Source organism: Populus euphratica, unplaced genomic scaffold, assembly GCF_000495115.2.
Source record: "Populus euphratica unplaced genomic scaffold, PopEup_1.0 scaffold74.1, whole genome shotgun sequence".
NCBI classification, from domain to species: Eukaryota; Viridiplantae; Streptophyta; class Magnoliopsida; order Malpighiales; family Salicaceae; genus Populus; species Populus euphratica.
The window spans coordinates 463,095-475,740 of NW_011499954.1; the positions used below are offsets into that span (position 1 = coordinate 463,095).

At 34.6% G+C, this 12,646-nt stretch overlaps 2 protein-coding genes across 3 annotated transcripts; both read left to right on the forward strand.

The window, feature by feature from the left end:
* Positions 1 to 315: 315 nt before the first annotated feature.
* Positions 316 to 7,836, forward strand: LOC105138235 (RNA helicase family protein). Of its 2 annotated transcripts, none has more exons than XM_011044278.1 (16): positions 316 to 732; positions 912 to 1,057; positions 1,727 to 1,830; positions 1,905 to 2,120; positions 2,272 to 2,367; positions 3,072 to 3,347; positions 3,459 to 3,662; positions 3,777 to 3,929; positions 5,025 to 5,117; positions 5,395 to 5,609; positions 5,783 to 5,942; positions 6,077 to 6,350; positions 6,437 to 6,629; positions 6,738 to 6,924; positions 7,116 to 7,484; positions 7,576 to 7,836. In XM_011044278.1, the coding sequence occupies exons 4-16, from the start codon at positions 1,911 to 1,913 to the stop codon at positions 7,705 to 7,707; spliced, it is 2,562 nt and encodes an 853-aa protein (XP_011042580.1). In that variant the 5' UTR covers positions 316 to 732; positions 912 to 1,057; positions 1,727 to 1,830; positions 1,905 to 1,910; the 3' UTR covers positions 7,708 to 7,836. The 2 variants fall into 2 exon arrangements, with proteins under 2 accessions (XP_011042580.1, XP_011042579.1); XM_011044277.1 differs by having other exon boundaries at positions 1,731 to 1,830.
* Positions 7,837 to 10,616: 2,780 nt separating this feature from the next.
* On the forward strand, positions 10,617 to 11,295 carry LOC105138236 (60S ribosomal protein L27a-3-like). The gene has a single exon (XM_011044279.1). The coding sequence runs from the start codon at positions 10,701 to 10,703 to the stop codon at positions 11,139 to 11,141; it is 441 nt and encodes a 146-aa protein (XP_011042581.1). The 5' UTR covers positions 10,617 to 10,700; the 3' UTR covers positions 11,142 to 11,295.
* The last annotated feature ends 1,351 nt before the right edge of the window (positions 11,296 to 12,646 follow it).

Here is a 12,646-nt window from a genome sequence, read left to right on the forward strand (position 1 = left end):
ATTATAATAAGCTATTTATTATTTTATAAATTATAATAGTACATAGTGCTGTTCCAAAAGCTTTGTTGAAGCTAGTTTGGATTTATATTTTGATTTTTTATTTTAAATTAATTTTAATTTTAATATTTATATATTATTTTAATGAATTAATATTAAAAATAATTTTTAAAAAAAAAATGGAAAAAAAAAAGAAGGAAAAGATTTTATTTTAAATTAATTTTAATTTTAATATTTATATATTATTTTAATGAATTAATATTAAAAATAATTTTTAAAAAAAAAATGGAAAAAAAAAAGAAGGAAAAGAAGAATGTTTCTCGCACGCGCAAACTGCGATAGTCAAAGCAAAGCCCCACAGTTTCACTTCCCCGGTGGGTTGCAGAGTAACAGCTTGCCAGCTTTCCAATGTGTTACTCCCATTATAAATAAATAATTTAATTAATGTTACCAGCTCGTCGCTTACTCGGTGCTCCCTCTTTCTTTTCCAAACATCTCTTACTAGCTGCGCCTGCGTTATCTTCAACAACTCTCTCGTACATTCATCGAGACATCTCAACTCAGGCCATGTCACGCCGTCCTAATTTCCAAGGCGGCCGTCGCGGAGGCGGAGGCGTACCCGGTCGTGGTGGTGATAGAGGACGGGGACGAGGAGGACGTGGAGGAGGACGTGGTGAGCAGCGGTGGTGGGATCCTGTTTGGAGAGCGGAACGATTGAGACAAAAACAGAGTGAGGTATTGTTTTCTAAATTAAATTCAATTTGTATTCATTAACTGTTAATAACTATCTAGTTGTTTTTAGGGTTTTTAGGGTTCTCGACTTGTTAAAGATTCAATTTTCGCTAACTGGATTTTTTCTGCTAGTTATATTTATATGTTTTTTAAATGCATTCTTTTTCACTGTGGTGGTGAAGATGGAGGTTCTTGATGAAGATGAATGGTGGAGTAAAATGGAGCAAATGAAGCTTAGAGGGGAGCAAGAAATAATAATGAAGCGTAGTTTTAGCCGCGATGATCAGCAAAAGCTGTTTGATATGGCTTTCGAATTGGGGCTTCACTTGTAAGTATGCTTAACTTCCTAATTTGTATACTGTATTGATATATATTTACAAGAAGTGAACTATATAAGGTAAATAGCTTGATTTGGTAGTGATGTGTTAGGAATTTCATATAGAAATGCTTAAGAAATGGTTAGGATAATTACACTGGGTAAGGAATATTGTCAGATATTCAAATTTGGTTATTTGTATTCACACGAAGTTTTTAGAGGACTATTAGGATTCGACTGTTGGTTGAATATCTTTTTGTTTGTAGGTGCATAGGTTGTGTTTATGTCTGGAAAAGAGCTTTTTTTTTCTCAACATTTTGTATCTCCATTTTGTAGTTCATTTCTTCATGAAAACATGGTCAGTGTTTAAAACTAGAAAAGTTTTTTCTGTGTTTGAAAAAAATATCGGAGAACATGTTTGCTAAGTATATATATTTTTATTATAATATGGTAGCTGGTAAGTGGAGAAGTTGAGATACTGCTTTTTCTGAAGTCAAAAAAGAAAATTTGGAGATCAGTTAGACTACAAAAGGATACTTTTAATTTTCTGGAAAATTGGAAAAATAGTTGAATGTCCTACATGTTTCTGTGTTCTTGAAAAATCTTCTCCGACGAAAAAGATTCTTGGCTTTTTATCATGTGTCTGAACTTACAATATCTTCATTTTGTACTTGTGGAAAGGAAGCCATGCATACAATAAAGGCAAAACCCTTGTTGTTAGCAAAGTTCCACTACCAGATTATCGAGCTGATCTTGATGAGCAACATGGATCCACACAGAAAGAGGTAAAAGCATTGAAGTTTATAAAACTCAAATGTCTTTTCAGGTAATAAGTTCTCATTTTTTAATCTTTCTGCAGATCCAAATGCCTACAGATATTGAGAGGAGAGTTGGAAATCTTTTGAATAGCTCACAAAAAGCAGCGGCTGGAAATGAGTCCGATGCAACTTCTTCGCAGGGAGGCAAACATGGATCTCTTGGTGGTAAAATGGTGAAACCTGCTTCCATGTTGGAAACAGATGCTGCTAAGGAGAAACAGAGTATTGAACTAAAGCAGAAGCAGGATAAATTAAAGGTGAACACATTATGCTTTTTGTGTGAGGATGTTTTAACTTATCATATACTTAACTAACCAAAGGCATTATGCACTTGATTATTCAAAGTTGTTTACAAGTGGCTATGTTGAGATGTAAAGGTTTTTTATGTTATTGGTTTCACACTTTCAGGCTAGTAGCAGCGTGAAGGAAATGCAGTCTTTCAGAGAAAAGCTTCCTGCATTCAAAATGAGAACTGAATTTCTGAAAGCAGTTGAAGAAAATCAGGTGCATTTTTCTTTTACTTCATTTTGGCAATCTTTCTCTGATGCATCACATGTATGTGGAAAACAATGTGTTTTCCTCAGGAGTCTCAGAACATTCATTTATTTTCAATTTAACCAAGGCCATTATCTGGTGGAGTAATCAAAAGCAACTTGATTATAGCCACCATATGCTCTGAGTTCAGCCTTCAGCCTATATTAGTAATGTATCAGAATGCAATGATGATGTAGGGCCATGCTTTGGCATGATATGCTGTTGTGTTGAAAGTTAATATTCCTAATTGATTGTGGCAAAGGGATGTGCCTTCCACACACCTGCTGGTTGTGCCTGAAGTTTGGCATATGGTTATTACACCTGTGGGCTTAATATAATATTTAATTATGATTAAAAAAAGCTTTGCTCTTAATGGAAGCTAACAGAATGGTGTAGTGTTTCTTTTCACTGACACCAATTGGTGGATTAACTATTTAGTCTCCAATCAGAGTTAGTTGAATTTCCTCTGTTTTGTAGTTAATCTGCTTTCTCTCTCACGTTTTTATTCCTCTGCCCCCTCCTTTCTACTTTTTGAAGAACCAGTTTAGGAAAAGTTTGACCTGATGAATGTGTCATAAATAATTATCATTATATCTTATTTCTGACTAAATTCTTTGCTGCTTTTAGTGCTAAATTCTTATATAATTTTCATTGTTTATGTATGGCATTGGCAGGTATTGGTAATTTCAGGGGAAACAGGTTGTGGTAAAACAACACAGCTTCCTCAGTATATATTGGAGGAGGGAATATCATCTCTACGTGGTGCTCATTACAACATAGTATGCACACAACCCCGCCGTATATCTGCCATTTCTGTTGCTGCACGAATAGCATCTGAAAGGGGAGAGAGCCTTGGTGAAACTGTTGGTTATCAAATTCGTCTGGAAGCATTACGATCTGCTCAAACCCGGCTCCTTTTTTGCACCACTGGTGTATTACTTCGGCAGCTGGTAATTGATGATTCTGTGCATTTCCCATTTGTTATGGCCAAGCTTGAATAAACTTGTTAATAGGAATTTTATTCTTCAGCTTCCGTATCTATACTTACCCACTAACTACAGGTTCAGGATCCGGATTTAACTGGTGTGAGCCATTTGGTAGTGGATGAAATTCATGAAAGAGGAATGAATGAGGACTTCCTGCTGATTATTTTGCGCGACCTTCTTCCTCGGCGTCCAAATATGCGTCTTATTCTAATGAGTGCTACCATTAATGCTGACTTGTTCTCTAAATACTTCAGAAATGCCCCGACTATTCATATCCCGGTATTGTTGTGATTGTAATCTTCACTCTATAGCAGTGGAACCCTTTTCTTTGAGGGTGTTCAATCATGTTTGAATGTTTCTATTATTCATTCAATTATCGTGATATATTGGCAGGGATTAACTTTCCCTGTATCAGAGTTCTATCTAGAAGATGTGTTGGAGAAAACTCACTATGAAATTCAAGAGTTGGACAGCTTTCAGGGGAATTCAAGACAAAGAAGAAGAGAGCAATATTCAAAGAAGGATCCTATAACTGAATTATTCGAGGCATGTTTAAACTCATTGAACTTTATGTTGTTTTATTTGTACCTCTCCCTCTCTCTCTCACACGCTCACAAGTGGTACATATACTGTCAGTATAGCAGTTCTGTAAAGGAAGGTTCATTTTGTCAGGTTTTTTTTAAAAATAAAATTCTTATAAAAAAGAGGGATTTAATTAGTTTGATTTCAAGTCATGTGGTTCATCTTGTCCCAAAATGGTTGCTTAAGTGATATCACTGTTTCTAGCTTTGTATTCTTGGTGATTCTCATCACTATCCACACCCTACATGCATCCTCATTTTTTGTTGGTTGATCCCTTAAACTGCAATTGGAAACAAATTGTCAATGCGGACAGTTGATCATTAGGTCTTCTAGGACAACAGCTACATAGTTTTCCCATAGATTGGCATCAACTAGAATCAGTTTCAAATCTTGGCCTATTTGGGAGTGTGGTTGCGGTTGCTTTTCATTTCGAAATGCATCAAAGTGATTTTTTTTTTTTAAAAAAAATATTTTTGGGATTAGGGTGTCAAAACGATCTAAAATATACAAAAAAAATTGAATTTTTAGCAAAAAAAAAAAAATTTATTTTTTTTGGAAACGATCAAAACGATCTAAAATATACAAAAAAATTTGAATTTTTAGCAAAAAAAAAAAAAATTATTTTTTTTGGAAATGCGGGTTGGCCCACGTTTCCAAACGCTCTCTTAAACAGACAGAAAAAACACAACGAAAAACAAAATGTTGTATTCTGGAGAGCCTGCATTTAAGTAATTTTCTGCTAAGCATGCTTGTTGTGGAAGGCAGATTGGTGTAATGAGAGTCAATAGTTGATTTTATCTCTATGAATTAGGTGTGGCTGTGTATGCATGCATTGAAATGATTACAACACTTGTATTTGATATGATTCTCCAATTGCAGCCATTGCTTTTGTGACCATTTGTAAGTTTAAGTTGTTATTATTTCTGGTTTGTGCTAGTGAGGATATTCCTAGACCATCTTGGTTATTTTAAGTGTTCATAGTTGAGGAATTAGTTCAGCTTAAGAATTCCTTTCTGTGGCTTTGTTATTTCCGACTGAGATATTGCTTTGCCTTTGTAGGAAGTTGATATTGGTTCTCAATATAAAAATTACAGCGCATCAACAAGACTTTCTCTGGAAGCTTGGTCGGGTTCACAGCTTGACTTGGGTCTGGTTTGTATTTTGAGAACTTTACTACTATATTAATGCAAAATTTATTGCGAACCGGAAGCTTTTTTGTCGGATATCTGTGCACATCTGGTTATTGTCAATATCGGAAGATATTACATGCTGTACTTACACCAGAACTGGTTCTTATTTTGCTATATCATTTGTTAATGCTATATATTTTTTGCTGGTCATATAAATCAATTTATAGCTTGGGTAATTGTAAATAGACTTTTATTTGTTTTTCATAGCATTATAATTATGTTTGAAACTTATATTCTAGGTGGAGGCAGCAATTGAATATATTTGTCGTCATGAACGTGAGGGAGCTGTTCTTGTTTTTCTCACAGGCTGGGATGAGATCTCCAAGCTGCTTGAGCAGATTAAAGGAAACAAACTTCTAGGAGATCAAAGCAAGTTTCTAGTCCTTCCCCTACATGGTTCAATGCCAACCATAAATCAACGTGAAATTTTTGACCGTCCTCCCCCTAACAAGCGGTACTAATCTTTATGTTAATGGTTGCACTAATCTTTAGAATATCTGTTTGTTTGCCTGGTCCATGTCATTAGAGAGCATTAGCTGAACTATTTGTAATTACTTGCAAGCATTTTTTACTTTTAAATGATCTTTCCTCCCCTGAATTTTGAACCTTCCCTTCTACATTTTGCAGAAAAATTGTTCTGGCAACAAATATTGCAGAGAGCAGTATTACCATAGATGATGTGGTGTATGTTGTAGACTGTGGAAAGGCAAAGGAAACCAGTTATGATGCACTGAACAAGCTGGCTTGTTTGTTACCATCGTGGGTTTCAAAGGCTTCAGCACATCAGGTATTCACTTGGAATCTCGAAAGAGTGGTGTATATTAATATTCTCACCTTTTAAAACATAAAACTAAACTCCTCTGTCACACCATGACAAATTAAAATCACTCTTGTTTTCTTGGTGTTCTGAAACAATTTTAGAGACGGGGGCGTGCTGGCCGATTGCAACCAGGAGTTTGTTATAGATTGTATCCAAAAATCATACATGATTCAATGCTTCAATATCAATTACCAGAAATACTGAGAACACCTTTGCAAGAACTGTGTCTGCATATAAAAAGTTTGCAGCTTGGAGCTGTGGGATCGTTTTTGTCAAAGGCTTTACAGCCACCAGATCCTCTTGCTGTGGAAAATGCAATTGAACTACTTAAAACCATTGGGGCTTTAGATGATAAGGAGGAGCTTACTCCACTCGGTATGTGCAATTTGACCATTTTGTGTCTCTATCTTATATGCATGCCTTTGGGATATCTGCCAAGTCTAATTTATCACGCCTGACAGGTCGTCATCTTTGTACTCTCCCTGTGGACCCAAATATTGGGAAGTTGCTTTTGATGGGGTGTGTCTTTCAATGCCTCAGCCCTGCTTTAACAATTGCTGCTGCTCTTGCACATCGTGACCCATTTGTGCTGCCAATAGACAGGAAAAGGGAAGCTGATGCTGCAAAAAGATCCTTTGCTGGTGACTCTTGCAGGTTATTAAACATAGCCATCATACTTCTTTCTGATAGCATTTCATGTTTTGTGATATGATGGGCTATGTTTATGCTGTTAAAAAGAAAGTGACAATGTCTTTAATGCAGCGACCACATAGCACTTGCTAAAGCTTTTGAAGGATACAAGGAAGCAAAATGCAACCGAAATGAAAGAGCATTTTGTTGGGAGTATTTCTTGTCCCCTGTTACTTTGCGGATGATGGAGGATATGAGAGACCAGTTTCTGAACTTGCTATCAGACATTGGCTTCGTAGACAAATCCAGGGGTGTTAGTGTAAGCTACTATATTTTCAATTATTCATGTTCCAGACAAAGACTTCCATTTCTGAGCCCATGATGTGACCATTGATTTATTCTGTCATTTGTGCATAATCCCCACTTTCCACTTCTTTCTTTTGCTACGCAATCCAATGTCAAGAGACCATCAGGTTCGTAAAGTCAAATGTGTGTGTATGATTTTTGCAGGCTTATAATCAATATAGCCACGACATGGAGATGGTATCAGCAATCCTTTGTGCTGGTCTTTACCCAAATGTTGTGCAATGTAAAAGAAGAGGAAAGCGAACAGCATTCTTCACTAAGGAAGTTGGGAAGGTCGACATCCATCCTGCATCTGTAAATGCTGGGGTCCATCTCTTCCCTCTGCCTTACATGGTTTATAGTGAAAGGGTGAAAACAACTAGCATTTATGTCCGAGACTCAACAAATATTTCAGATTATGCTTTGCTTCTTTTTGGTGGTAATCTTGTTGCCAGCAAAAATGGAGAGGGTATTGAGATGCTAAGAGGTTACCTCCATTTCTCTGCATCGAAGAGTGTATTGGATTTGATACAGGTAACGTTTCTCAACAGGTTTCCCTTGAGTTTATGTTTCCTTTTTATAATTTATATTAAAGTAAACACAATATTGTTTGGTGTGTCTGCAGAAACTGAGGGGAGAACTAGACAAGCTTCTGAGTAAGAAAATTGAGGAACCATGCCTGGACATTAACGTGGAGGGAAAGGGAGTTGTATCTGCGGTGGTTGAGTTACTGCACAGTTACAATGTAAGGTACTAAATTACCTTTCAACTGAGGACTTTCGACCTTTTTCATAGGATCCTCCCATTTGCATGTAATATTTTTGGTGATAATAATTGATATACAATTTTTGCTTGGCGAAATCAAACAAGATCTTCTCAAGTGCCCGTTTCAATTTGCAATTTAGCTTTAATGTAACCTTGCGTCACCACCATTGCACAACCGTACTCGACACTAATAATCCTGCTTGTTTGCTTGGAAGTCGAACTGATGATGTGCTTTGCAGTTGTTAAAACTATGGCCACGCAATAAACTGATTTATTTTAATCCTAGTTTTAGATTGTTTTATTTTGGGAAAGGAAAACTTTTGCAACCTCTACTTCTCTCCCCATTTGCGTATTGCTTCGAATTTTCCTCATCACAGCATATATAATATGGATTCAAGCACCAGCTTAAGTAATCCATTTTAACCAGGAAGAATTTAAAATTTTAGTTTTCTATTACCATGAACTCTCAAATTTTTACGTTTAGCTTGAAGCCAAGGGAAGTGAATAGTCATTTTATACTAGTTTATTTTTTCTTTTCTTTTCTTTTCTTTTCATTGGTTAAGGAATAAATCGCATTGATAAAAAGGATAATGATATATGAAATATTTGGGTATCGTTCATAAATAGAATATTACTTTATTTATTTTTACATGAAATTGGAGTAAAAAAATTAAAGTTTTATGTTTAAATGTAATATTTCTTGATCAAGAAAGGTTTTTGATTTTTTCAAATTTTCTCTAAGTTTGAAAATCATATTAACATATTGGTTTTTTCTTTGTAATGAATTAATAACAATTATTTTTTAAAATATTAAAAAAATATAAAGAGTATAGGTAATATATTAAATGTTTTGGGTTTGGTGGCAACCCAATTCTATTGGGTCTTGCTGGGCAGTGTTCATCAATTTATTTTCTCTTTATCATATGAAAAAAATTACACTAAAGAAATTTTCTCTTTATCATATGAAAAAAATTATACTAAATAAAAGAAAAAAATAAAAAAATAAAAAAAATAAAATTAAATATATGTAGATTTGGCTGAAAACTAGACCCAATAGCCTGGGATGTAAGAAAAAAATAAAAAAAATTAAATTAAATATATTTAGATTTGGCTGAAAACTAGACTCAATAGCCTGGGGTATGGTTATGAGTTAGATTCAATAGCTATACATGTTGTAAATATTTAAGTTTAACATATGCTTTTAAAAAGGTTTTTTATCTCATATTTGAAAGATATTATTTTATTTTTCTAAGTTGAAATATTTAAAATAAAAGACTTTATTATTTCATATTGAAAAAATATAATTTTTTTTTGTAAACATAGAATAAATATATAGATATATTAAAGGGTTTCAAATTTTATATTAAAAAAATAAAAATATTCTTATAATATTTATATAATGAATTTTAAAATGAGTTAAAAATCAACTAAAATATATATAAAAAAGAAGTCTCTAGATAGAAAAAAAAACACATTTAAAAAAAAGGGATCTCTATTAGGTTTTTGCGGTGTCACCCGAGTTTAGGGTTGATCCAGCAAGCTGATTGGTTTACTCTGAAAAAGAAGTCTCTAGATAGAAAAAAAAAACACATTTAAAAAAAAAATCTCTATTAGGTTTTTGCGGTGTCACCAGAGTTTAGGGTTGATCCAGCGAGCTGATTGGTTTACTCCGGGCAAATTACAAGGCTGGATATTGAATGAAACATGCCTGATTAGGGTCTCGGGTCACTTGAATTTTTTTATAAATATTTAATGTTTTAATATTTTATATAAAAAAATAAAAAATAATTTATGTGAATATAGATTATACATAGTATAAATAATTAAGTTTAAAATATTATTTCAAAAAATTATTTATTCTACATTGAAAAAAAATACTATTTTTAACATGTTATGCATGGTTAGATTTATCATTTCAATATTTTTGACAAAATAAAATTATAATTTTGTTCTAGAATAAAAAATACATATACTTTTTTCTTATAGATATTTTAATACCTTTTATTTTATCCGAAATAATATCATTGCTTTGGTAACTTTGTAGACAAAAAAAATATTACTCCATCAAAAAGGTGTCTTTATCATTATATATTAATTTTTTATTTTAAAAAATTTAGAAGTTGCTTAAAAATATCATTGTAATTATCATATATTAAATATTATTTTAAATTACCTTGCTGGCCGGCCATTCAAAGGTTTTTGAACAATAAACACGGAAAAAGGCTAGCAATTCTTGGCAGTACCAAATTTAATTTTTTTTTTTAATTTTATCTTTAGCAAAATCATTTTGTAATTAAATCTTGAAACAATTTTTGACACCTAATGCAAGCTAAAAAACGAAAGCCAGAGAGAGAGAGAGAGAGAGAGCCTAAGAAAGAAAACAAAAGAACTTTTAAGGACAAATTGAAAGAATCTATATTTTGAAGATAAAAAAAACTTGAGGGACCAAGAAAGAAAATCAAGTGCAGATCCAGTGCTTAGTTTATTTGTTAATGATTTTGATCTGGATTTGACACCTTGAAAAATCATTAAAAAAATACTTTGTTGTATTTTATTTTTTTCTAAAAAAATATTTATTTATTTATTTTAAATATTTATAATGAGAATGAAAATATATAGATCGGATAACAACATAATTTCATAAAAAATCTCAGGCAGAAATATAAATATCTCGTTCTAAAAAAAGAAAGAAAAAAAAGAAGAAGAAGAAAAAGAAGAAGAAGAAAAAGAAGAAGAAGAAAAAGAAGAAGAAGAAAAAGAAGAAGAAGAAAAAGAAGAAGAAGCTCTCTCTTTAATCAGGTCCAGTATCTCAAAGCCCATTGAACAAAGAACTACCCGATAACCTAGAGGACAAAACCGTCAACCACAAAATCCAATCACCAATATATACAGAGCCATCCCAAACCCTAAATGACCCCGTGGTAACTCACCCACTGCAGCCGTTCATAACCCTAAAGAAGCGATCCCTCTCTTCCAAAGCCAAAAATGACAACCCGCTTCAAGAAGAACCGGAAGAAGAGAGGTCACGTGAGCGCTGGTCATGGTCGTATCGGAAAGCACAGGAAGCACCCTGGAGGTCGTGGAAATGCAGGAGGCATGCACCACCACAGGATCCTCTTCGACAAATACCATCCTGGTTACTTCGGTAAGGTCGGTATGCGCTACTTCCACAAGCTCCGCAACAAATTCCACTGTCCCATTGTCAACATCGACAAGCTCTGGTCCATGGTCCCACAAGATGTCAAAGACAAGGCAACCAAGGATACTGTGCCCATGATTGATGTCACTCAGTTTGGTTACTTCAAGGTTCTTGGTAAGGGGGTTTTGCCTGAGAAGCAACCCATTGTTGTCAAGGCCAAGCTTGTGTCAAAGATTGCTGAGAAGAAGATTAAGGAGGCTGGTGGAGCTGTTGTTCTTACAGCCTAGGTTACGTTCCTTTCCAAGATTTTGACTTGTCCTTAAATTAAACGTGTTTAGTGATACTTTTGGATCCTTTCATAATTTTTATGTTTTTTCTGTTGGTAAATTGGGATTTTGCTTATCGCATGGCTTCGTCCTTTGGCTCTTTTTGATCCTTTCATTTGTTTAGTTGCTTGGATTGATGGTTTGATGATGCTTATTATGCTGTGTTTCTTGAAAGTGGTTGACTATGCTTGTTTTAGCTATGATGTGTTCTTGAAAATGCTTGACTATGCTTGTTTTAGAGATGATAGACATGGTTATGGGTGCTTTTTTGTCACTTGATGACCAAAGGTTAGGTGCACAAATCATAGTCCTGGAATTGCTTAGTCACTGAATTCCTCAAGATGCTTTCATCACTGGGATGGTCAATTGGTATCGATTTCCTTATTTCGTGCTAACATGTAGCTAAACAAGCTTCTGTAATTCGGGCCTATTTGTCTTTGCACCAGTATACCTAGAACATTTGTTTCATACTAGCTTGCTATCTTGCAATTTTAATGTTAATAGTTGTTAATTCATACATTTTTATTTTGCATTTTTCATGGACTCGTGTTTCACCCTTTGTATGCGATAAATGGAGATTGAGGGGTGGAAGTCGAGTGGAAGTTGCAATTTTTATACCATTAGTTTTATTGGTTTTGTAAAAATTGTCCTTTTTTGGTGGGAATAGAGTTGTTGAAGTTGAAATCTTAAGTCCCCGTTGCCCAGAGACTGAGGATTAAAAGTTGCAAAGCTTTTTAGTATTGGGTTTCTTAGGTTTATCAAAGGTTTTTGCTCATTGCTGGTGCGAATGAGTGGTTGAAGTAGAAAATTTTACTATAGCCATTATACATAAAAAATATTGATGAGCTAGACTGAGGCAATGTGAAAAATTATCATGCTGGCTCGGTCAATTACAGCGCTCCAATGATCAGAGGGATTCCTTGGTGTGTGTGGATGTTTTTCTTAGGAATCTACACGTCACTTATCGATCCTCTGCCCTAGGCAAAGAGTTCAACAAACTCATTTGCAAACCAATCTTCCACCCTTGGCATGGCTGTTTCATGACTTGCACCTAGCAGGGCGTGTGTTTCATCGTTGTACTTGTATCTAATCCTGTCACATCCAAGTTAATCATCTGTTGCAAGTTCCAAGTTGCCACTGCAGAGATGGTGTCTGCCACGTTACTGATTTAAACGTCGCCCCATATAATTGTGTCGCTGTTGTGGGCCATTTTTATCAGTGAGTCCTCCTGGGAAGTTAACTTTCACTTGGCAGTAACTCCCGCTATCCAGTTGACAACGATCTTTATTTATTCTCTCCCCTGAGAGGGTTTGATGTCTACGAAACTGATAACAAGGCTAGAGGGTTCAGAAAACCCTCTAGGACCAGCTTCGATAAGGCTAATTCAGGGATGTTTCCTTTCGAATATGTCTAATTGGTAAAGCTCCATAAAAATGTGAACATGTTTTAAAATGATAGGATTCCTC

Bases quoted from the DNA above. Each gene is read 5' to 3' on its own strand.
- LOC105138235 (XM_011044277.1), top strand. From the start codon at position 442: ATGTTACCAGCTCGTCGCTTACTCGGTGCTCCCTCTTTCTTTTCCAAA. The intron at 733-911 runs GTATTGTTTTCT...GTGGTGGTGAAG, and splicing joins TGAGACAAAAACAGAGTGAG to ATGGAGGTTCTTGATGAAGA. The intron at 2,121-2,271 runs GTGAACACATTA...TCACACTTTCAG, and splicing joins AGAAGCAGGATAAATTAAAG to GCTAGTAGCAGCGTGAAGGA.
- LOC105138236 (XM_011044279.1), top strand. From the start codon at position 10,701: ATGACAACCCGCTTCAAGAAGAACCGGAAGAAGAGAGGTCACGTGAGC.